The following is a 10,151-nucleotide window of genomic DNA, read 5'->3' as shown; positions in this document are numbered from 1 at the left end:
TATTGAATATACATCACAAGATTATAGAATATACATCACAAGATTTCGAACATACATCACAAGATTATAGAATATACATCACAAGATTTCGAATATACATCACAAGATATTGAATATACATCACAAGATTTCGAATATACATCACAAGATTTCGAACATACATCACAAGATTATAGAATATACATCACAAGATTTCGAATATACATCACAAGATATTGAATATACATCACAAGATTTTGAACATACATCACAAGATTATAGAATATACATCACAAGTTTAAGAATATACATCACAAGATATTGAATATACATCACAAGATTTCGAATATACATCACAAGATTTCGAACATACATCACAAGATTATAGAATATACATCACAAGATTTCGAATATACATCACAAGATATTGAATATACATCACAAGATTTCGAACATACATCACAAGATTATAGAATATACATCACAAGATATTGAATATACATCACCAGATTTCGAATATACATCACAAGATTTCGAACATACATCACAAGATTATAGAATATACATCACAAGATTTCGAATATACATCACAAGATATTGAATATACATCACAAGATTTTGAACATACATCACAAGATATTGAATATACATCACAAGATTTCGAATATACATCACAAGATTTCGAACATACATCACAAGATTATAGAATATACATCACAAGATTTCGAATATACATCACAAGATATTGAATATACATCACAAGATTTTGAACATACATCACAAGATATTGAATATACATCACAAGATATTGAACATACATCACAAGATTTTGAATATACATCACAAGATTTCGAACATACATCACAAGATTTTGAATATACATCACAAGATTTTGAATATACATCACAAGATTTCGAACATACATCACAAGATTTTGAATATACATCACAAGATTATCAAATATTGCAACGTTTGACATGCCATAGTTTCGCAGAAGTATTTTTGTTTCAAAAACATTCCCACATGATTCTTATATATTTAAATGTTTTGGATTAAAATCGTAGCTTAAATTTAAAAAACAAAGTCGGCAACAGCTGAATAGAGAAAAAAAACCTACGCAATCAAATTTAAATTAATTTTTTTGGAAAACAAATTATGTAATGCATCCCCTAAATAATTATTTTAAAAATGATAAATACCTGCATGTCCACCTCTCTCGGCATTTCACTTGCGAATGCTTAAAATGGGATACTAAATCAATTTTCTGCTAAAATCATCCGATTGGTTGAGAGATATGTACCCAAATATGAATGTAAATTGGTGAGGTCATTAGAAAGGTCATGTCACAAGTCATTTAGAATACTCGTTTCCTATTGTATCAGAGATACAGGGCGGGGCCCGGCTCGAGCTATCGCTCTCGCCTCAAGCCCCGCCCTGTATCTCTGATACAGTAGGAAACTCGTACTCTAAATATAACATAATTTCATTTAAGTGAAAATTATGCCTGTTTTGTTTTTACTAATAATTGAATCAAAGATTCCACAACTTTTTACAAATGTGCTTAAACGGTTTTATAAATGTTTATAGTTAACCAAATTTGATGTGTATTATCTTAATTTTGTATTTTTCAAAAAAATTCTTTCGTTTCCAAATATGGATTTTCAACATCACGTAAATATTTTGGTGTAAAATTAGCCCCCCAACCGCATTCATTTCGAAGGAGTTCAACAAAACACAGCATGAAGTATGTAAATCAAATTGTGATTTTTAATAACTATACACTTTCATGTTTCAAATGACATATAAAAGTGTTAGTTTCAGTTCACAATTTTTTTTTGACTTTTCCCAAAGTTGATTTGGCACTATAAATTGAGAATGCGTGTCAAACATTTACAAAAAAGTGCGGAAAACCATTTGGGACAGACAGAGGGACAGCTAGGCGGACGGACAGGCGAACAGTAAACCCATAGTCCCCCTGGTTTCATCAATTTATTTGATCCATAAAAAATGGTTTGACTGTTGCTGAGAAAAATGAGATTTAAAAATTTTCATTCTTCGTATACGTGTGTTCAACACCTGGTCTCCAGTTTAAAGAAGGGACACTTGTAACAATGTACCGCCTCTCTCCCCTTAAAAACATTAGTACAGCAATTATATTTTATTGGGGGGGGGGGGGTATTGGCTCTGGGGGAAATCGCACTCTATAACTACTACACAGAGTAGCCCCCCCACCCCCGGAAAATTGACCATGGCTCTGGAATGGGATTTCCGTGGGGAAATTCTGCTTTAGAGTCAGTTTTTCGGGGAGAAAATCCTACTCTAGAGCCAGTTTTCCGGGGGGGGGGGGCTACTCTAGATAGATCCATTTTTCTGGGGGGAAAGATTTTGGGTGAAAGCCTACTCTACAAGACAGGTGAACTTACAGAGTAAAATAGCTATAGTTACGAAATTTTATGTCTAGATAGTTACAGGGTATAACAGGTATAGTTATAAAGTTTTACCTGAATATAGTTAAAGGGTCAGTACATATCACACTAAAGTTAAAAGTAAAGTTTACATGTGTGGTTACAAAGTCACGGTAGATATTAGAACATGTATATATAGTTACAGATTAAAACAAAAATAATTAAATAGTATAACAGTAGATTGTATAATTAGTCTAATCAAATGATAAGCATTTTACTATCAAAATAACTACAGCGAAAGCCATTAGTTTTAATCAAAATTTTCACGAATCTTTTTCACCAATATTTCAATACAATCGACTTACTAAAGTACGACTTATCTTGCACCCGCGACATTCCTGTAAACAAATGGTGGCGAAATGGAAATATGATGACTTTAATGTTTTAAAGAACGGCTGTATTGACAAATAAAGCAATTTCTCGATATACAGGTAAGTTATCAATGTTATATATAACAATAGAAAAATCCTTTAAGACAAACTGTGCCAACATGCGATTTATATATTGTATGTTTAGGTTCAAAAGTGTTGAACTATTTTGAACAACAAATCGTATGTTTAGTAAAGTATTTTGAGAAATATTTGACCACAAACTAATTCATTAGCATCAAAATACATTTTTAAAGTCCCCAATATATACACACTGACACAGCGCCCCTTCAAATGAACTGGTATGTTCTACTTCTATACTTATTATATCTTTTAGTTTTTATGGATTTATGAACAAACAATAAATTTTTCAAAAATAAGATATATTTCATTTCCTGATACATTTTTATGGTCTATAACTGCTATTGAATTATGTTAAAGTTGTTTATAAAGATTGTGAAATATTCTTTCATAAAAATCAAATAATTTAAAAGATAAAACTAGCACCCATCATTATTTATGTATACATCACATTCATAGCATGGAAAGGAGGAATAAGTAAACATACATTGAAAATTCATAAATACATAATTTATAAATAATGAAAAACATATTACAGTAGACGAAGAATCGAACCCGAGACCCCTTCATTCCTTGTCAGATGCTCTAACCACTGAGCTATCCAGGCTGTTTTCCTCAGTCCAGCCTAATTTTCTACACTTATATGAATTGAAACATACTATTAAACAGAAAGGAGAATTTTTTGTATGTTATTTTGAAAATAAAAATGCCTGTGATAAATGCATCCAACTCCTGGAAAACAGTAACAAAAGATTATAAAGAATTAATTAGCTTGAGATATTCAATACATTTTAGCAAAGTTCAGATATATCTAAATATTATCATTTACCATTTTTGTTTTGATGACAGGAATATCGGGGAAAAGGCCTATTTAAAATCTAATTTATTTTAATATTGGAAAAAGGGATCCAGAAAAAAATCCATATTAAAATTTTTATTTTGATATAAGAAAACAGATGGCCGAGCTGTTAGGAGGGAAGGCGATTTTAGAGAGTTTACGTACAGATGTGTCCGACATCCAGTGGGCCATTAATGGAATCCTCTCCAGGACTGGGCCCGTTACTGTCACGTCATGGAAGTTTCCTGATAAACAGAGTGCAGATCTGAATGTTGAGGAACTTCTGGATTTATACAGTTATAGTGATGATGCTGAGGACAATCAGGTGGCCCACATAGCTCTATATGAACTCGTCATTGACAGGTTAGTGTGCAGTTGACTCTTTTGTTTTATGATGTTACAAAATACATACCTCAGGCACAATTCCTTATTTGGTGTACTGTTTAAATTATTTTTTTGGTTAAATTTATTAGCCATAGAAATGAGATTTTTCCCCCATATATAATGTAGCTTGATTTAAGTTAACTATCATTTCATAAAGCAGAGTAAAATGTAATGATAGATCTACAGTTTACACCAGTACCCAATAATAAAAAGTGACTTATACTAAGCCATTGAATTTCATGGTACGGTACCTTAAATGTGAGTGAATTGCAGTTAAAGTAATTTAAACTTTTTGTGAGAGTGTTTTTTCCCCAAAAGAATATCACTCTGTAACTTCTATTTTGTGTGTTAGATTTGTGTTCCTGCTGCAGGCTCTGTCTGCCCTGACCCAGCAGATGTTGGTAAGGGCGGGGGAGGACGTAACTGACCAGAGGACCTCCTCTATTGGTCTAGTGGTCAAACAGTTCTGTAACCGACAAGTACAGCTCAACACTGTGGTCCAACAAACCATGTCTGATGTAAGTTACAGAAACTTAAAATTGACATAAGGATTTCATTAATAAACATTCATTTCTGCAATGTTAATAAACTGATTGTGAAAATAAAATGTTTTGATTTTCATTGGAAACTAGGGTACATGATGAATTGATAAAGTATTTATTCATTGAGAAGAATTTAAAGAAGGTTGTGATAATTATTGTAAGTTAAAGACAATAAAATATATTTTACAAGTTTTAATTTCTAGACTTATACAGGGTAAATATATAATTAAATATAATAGTTCTTTGTACATTGTATATGCATGCACCAACCTACAAAACTCCTGTTAACTTTTAAAAGAGTTACTTCTACATGCACATGTCTGTTTATGAATAGATAAAAACAAAATCCAGAAAGATGATGGACTTGGAGAATAACATGAGGAAGATGTCGGAGGAATTGTCTAAACAGAGTGAGACGAGCTCCCAGAGTACAGCACACCCGTATCACTTCAGTCCTCACAAGGTGGGATCCGCCATGACAGGGTTCGTGACCCCTAGTCAGATGGAGAGCATAGCTCGGGACGCCTGCACTAAGTCCTGTCAGACCGTGGAAACTGCCTTTGTTCCTTGTGAGGGGTGTCATGTTGTACAGAAAAACTTCAGAAATGCTGGAGATGTTATTGTAAACATGTGTCAATCTCAGAAGCTGCCCTCCTCCCTACAGAAGTATCGCCCTCTGGTAGCGGAGGTCAAATGGTTGTCTCCCAATGATGTGATAAGGTGGGCCACTGAGCAAGCTAAGGATCTGGGTCGAATCAACAAACATATGGAAAATCTAATGGCCACTATTAATCCTCTGAAGGAGGAGCTGGAAGGTTGTGAACAAAAGTGTAAGAAACTGGAGAGAAGAGTGGCCAATTTTGATGCTGAGATGAGAAAGGAGAGGGAAATCCAAACAACATTACAAAGACAGTTTGATGTGAAGTTAACAGACATTGAGACTGAACATAAGCACACTGTATCTCTAGTGACTAAACAAATGGAGGAGGTCAAGTCTAACAAAGAATCTATAGAAAAACAGCTCAAAAAGTATAAGGCAGATTTAGAATCACAGCAAAGACTTCTAACAGAATTGGGTTTGTATATACAGTTTAAATAGCTTAAATAGTTCAGTATATGTACCAGTAATTTCATAAGTAATATATGCCTGAAATTAAAAAATAATTTCCTGTTGTCATTTAAAATGTCATGTTTTATAAGATTTCTAGTTATATATTTCATATTGTTGTTTCCTCTTGTAGAAGATACCAAGAAAGCCTTAGTTGATGAACTGAAAGTAAAACATGCAGACTCCACAGAAATTGAGAGACTGCAGCGCCACCTAGAGGGTGTTCAGAGTCGACTACAGGAAGTAGAAGAAAAGCTGGAACGATCAGCGAAGGTACTGTCTAAGGAGCAGGCTAAAAATAAAAGTGCTGCCAAACATAATCAGGTATGCTTAATAAAAACATCATTCTGTACTTGATATATTCACTGATGTATGTAAGCATTCATCATTAAAATAATCTCATTGTATTTATACATGTACCATTTCATTATCCATGATCATTCTGAACAGTTTTCTTATAATTTCAATTGGAATACTGTAAATGCATTATATTTGGTGTGTACGATATTTGGCGGAAATTCATGTCTCAAGAAGTAAGCATACATAGATTTGATTTAGCGCTATCTGAATATGCTAGATATAAATCTATGGTAAACAAGACATTTAGCGATGTTTTTGATTTAGTGGATGATGCTTTCCACTAAAATTGCTAATTAGAATACACCGCTAAATGTAATAAGTTTACAGTATATTACATAAAAATTCTGTTTTTCTTCCTCAATTTGTAAATAGAGTCTGCAGACAAAGCAAAGTTCCTTGTTACAAAGGATAGATGACCTTGACCAAGAAAACAGAGAATTAAACAATCAAGTGACAGAGCTAGAGGAGGAAAAGGAGAGGATAGAGGAAACTCTAGAGAAAGTACAGAAAAATGTCCAGCATTACAAACAGAAGGTCAAGGACAACCAGGTACAAAGTCAAATCTAACAATGTCTGAAGGGTAATACATTCAAAGGAAGCAAGCTGACAATCATGTATCTATCAAAATATAAGCAGTCACATTAAAAATTACTTGATTGAACTCTAGATCTGCAATTTAATTCATATTAATGTGAAATTGACATTGTTTTCTAGTTTTAGAGATCTTGTTGAAATTTGATATGGTAAACATCCATTTATAATTAATCTGCTTATTCAATATAGCTATGATTAAGTAATGTGAGAAGCTTATACAGTTGAACTTCGGTATCTCGAACTCCGATATCTCGAATACCATGGGTATGTCGAAGTAATGTGGAAGTCACAACCACATATTCTTTAAGTATTTAACCTTCGATATCTCGAATCCTCAGATATCTCGAAGTTTTTTCTCAGTCCCATCAGGTTCGAGATAACGAAGTTTGACTGTATATTCAAAAAACTTTCTCATATTTTCCTATTGTTTAATATCTGTGTATTTACAGGCTTTAATTGATGACCTGAGTTCACAGAAGGAGGAACTAGAGGGCTCTATAGAAACCCTGAAATCAGACATACAACAACTGGAGAGTAAGCTAGAGGAAGCCGTGGAGCGAGAGAAACTCATGATAGAGTATCCGGACCTTAACGGCCCAGTCAATCCAGACATGAAGGGTAATAAAAAAAATCCACATCAATGTTTAAAGTCAGCCATAATGTAATAATTGACACAGGGGTTCAGTCTCTAATGTCAATGTGATTTAAATCATCAGTCAACGATTAGAAACACATACACCACAAAATTTAATTGTTGCAGTGTACATACTAGGTAATAAAAATTTTAATTTGTTAAAAATTATGTTGAAATTTCATACTAAGGTACTGGGGACATAGTGACAGACATGGAGAATCAGGTCAAGGCCAACACAATGCGGATCCAGATTCTGGAGGAACAGAATGAGACGCTGAGAAACTCTGTGGGTAAAGTTCTAAGCATGCAGCAGGGCAGGAGTCCTCCAAAAATAGCCTGGGAAAATGTAAGGTTGATTCGTGAAAGAGTTAATTAACTTTTACAAATGTGACCTCTAAAAATCAACTTCTGAAGGACAAAGATAATTACCATAATGTAATAATAGATATAACTCGTACATATATTTGATCTATCTGTGGTATCACTATAGTCAATCAAAACTGACTTTCAGACTGGTCCTATGCACCTGTGGACAGATGAAAACTTGGAAAATGCCAGACAAGATGAGAAGAACATGAAGAAGGATATATGGATTCCAGACAGGTGTGTATGAATACAAGAGAAAAAACAAAATTTGTTGAGAGTTGCCATGTTCATTTAGTCTAACTTTTTATGCCCATCTCTGCGATGTACAGTTATTTATTATTTGCAGTTCATATCAGGAGAACCATAATAACAATGCTAGAACTGAACATGCGGAGAGACCAAGAACAAAATCTTCAGGAAAACCAAAATCCTCAGGGTCAACATATGGGGTAAGAAAGCAAGTGGGGAATGGATCCAGTACTACATGTATAATAACTGATGAAGTCCAAGCCTATATTGTACGACTGTTAATCATTGAGTGGTTACATTGCTGAGACAGAAAGAAGTTTTGGTGATAAGCTGTTATGTTATTATTGTTTACAGAACCCAGTGTCTGATGAGTTCATTGTGGGACGAGGCAGTAGACCCTCCAGTGCTGTGAAGAAGTCGGAGCGACCTGCCAGTGGTAAAAAAATGGTAACAGCTCCCGTCAACACCACCAGCATCAGTGCTTATATCCAGCTAAAGAGGGCAGGAAAACTCAACATGGAGGACCATCCAAGATGTAATTGTTAATGTTCTTACAGTAGAGTTACTTCCCTTACACATGTGCCAAAATCATATATGTAAATGAACAAGTTACTTTCATTTTAGCGGCTGTACCACCCTCAGGGCGAGAGAGGAGGAAGTCACCCCAGGAGAAGCACCCCCAATCTGCTGATCCTCACCCCCGACATAATAACCATCTCTACCAGAAAACAGAAATGTTCTCATGTGCCCAGTGTGATAAAATGTATTCCAGGGTAAGGGACCTAGAGATACACAAATCTTATTGTACAGGATGAATTGTCTAGAAACATCTTAGATACTACAATTTTACAGGAAATCTTAACATGTTTACAATGTCTATATCATTTTGCTATTTATAGACAACCAAATGAGTCTTTTGTGGACTTGTCATAGATGAATATTGCTGTTCAATTATCTTGGTCTTGGAAATTTGCACAAGATTTTTGCACCTTTTTAGCATATTTTTATTATGAAGTGCACTGATACAACATACAAAATAATTTATACTCAGGGCTGTTGAAATTTTTAATCCAAGTATTTTGGGACCTATATGTTTAGATTACATGGACTTTAATTAAAATGTAAATGTAAAATTAATTTACCGGTATTAGCATCTCAGATTCAACCCTTTTCCTCATCGAAGAAATATTTAAAACTTCACCATTCCATTTGCTGCATTTTACTGCATGTAGAGAAGGTTAAGATGGAATTTTTCCTATGTAGAAACATACCATTTCATCAGCTAAGGAAGTGGAAAAATTATATATTGCAGTAAGGATATTATGAACTTACATATGTATACATACATTGTGCTGGTATATGTATCAATAGAACATTCCGTCCAAAATGGAGAAAATTCAACTCTGTATGTCCATTTCTAGTACCTGTATTTGTGCTTGTTTTGTATTTGTTGATGTGATTGTTAGAAATAGAGTAATTTAAACGTTACAAGGTGCTCAATATGTGGAAAAATAAAGTACAATATTAAATATAGTCTGAATCTCCTTATTACACTTCTGAAATCAATATGTTTATTTTAAGATCATTTGTTTTTTACCTACAGGAGTGGCTTTGTTCATTCTATAAAGGTGGATTAGGTTGGAAATTTAATATTTTACATGCATGGGTCAGCTCAATAAGTTGTTCAAGTTTTCAACTAATCAACTGACTATACGAAGTTACAGAAATAAAGTGTAGAATGTAGTTTTTCAAACCTTTTCTAACTTTTAGAGCAATGGACAAGCTTAAAGAAGATACCAGCTAAACAAATATTAATACTAATCTCATCACAGCTGCTCTAAAACCATACTTGTTCACTCATTCAGAAAATATGTCAGGTTTAGGATTCCAAGCAAGTCCAGTAAATGGCATCAGTACGTAGATGCACCATCTGTTTTATGTAACTTCAGTCCATGAAGGGCTAACGGGAAAAAACTTGTTTAAAAAAAAAATATGCTGTTCAATCATCTGAAATGTAGGTCAGATTCAGAATGCAAAGCAATTTTGGTAGTATGCATCAAGGGATGCATCTTCCTTATAGCTTACAGCTAATTGGCCTGTTCAATTATCTGGAATGAGCATCCAAAGCTCCCCACCTCAACTATGTCCTTGTGTACTAATAAAGTGCCCCGCCACAGCATGAT

General features: G+C 33.9%; 1 protein-coding gene across 1 annotated transcript; it reads left to right on the top strand.

The window, feature by feature from the left end:
- Positions 1–2,774: 2,774 nt before the first annotated feature.
- On the top strand, positions 2,775–9,470 carry LOC134234724 (coiled-coil domain-containing protein 157-like). Its single transcript, XM_062716780.1, has 12 exons — positions 2,775–2,875; positions 3,843–4,094; positions 4,468–4,633; positions 4,992–5,733; positions 5,899–6,089; positions 6,498–6,674; positions 7,169–7,337; positions 7,542–7,699; positions 7,865–7,956; positions 8,066–8,168; positions 8,323–8,503; positions 8,593–9,470. The coding sequence occupies exons 2-12, from the start codon at positions 3,850–3,852 to the stop codon at positions 8,781–8,783; spliced, it is 2,415 nt and encodes an 804-aa protein (XP_062572764.1). The 5' UTR covers positions 2,775–2,875; positions 3,843–3,849; the 3' UTR covers positions 8,784–9,470.
- Positions 9,471–10,151: the final 681 nt, after the last annotated feature.

The sequence above is a fragment of the Saccostrea cucullata genome, unplaced genomic scaffold (genome assembly GCF_032062105.1).
Source record: "Saccostrea cucullata isolate Sc308-1 unplaced genomic scaffold, CSIRO_AGI_Scuc_v1 ctg3727, whole genome shotgun sequence".
In the NCBI taxonomy this organism is placed as follows: Eukaryota; Metazoa; Mollusca; class Bivalvia; order Ostreida; family Ostreidae; genus Saccostrea; species Saccostrea cuccullata.
This window is presented reverse-complemented; position numbering and strand designations above follow the sequence as displayed.

Excerpts from the sequence above, each read along its gene's own strand:
- LOC134234724 (XM_062716780.1), top strand. The coding sequence starts at position 3,850 with ATGGCCGAGCTGTTAGGAGGGAAGGCGATTTTAGAGAGTTTACGTACA. Across the intron at positions 6,675-7,168 it reads AGAAGGTCAAGGACAACCAG|GCTTTAATTGATGACCTGAG; the intron begins GTACAAAGTCAA and ends GTGTATTTACAG. Across the intron at positions 8,169-8,322 it reads CCTCAGGGTCAACATATGGG|AACCCAGTGTCTGATGAGTT; the intron begins GTAAGAAAGCAA and ends TATTGTTTACAG.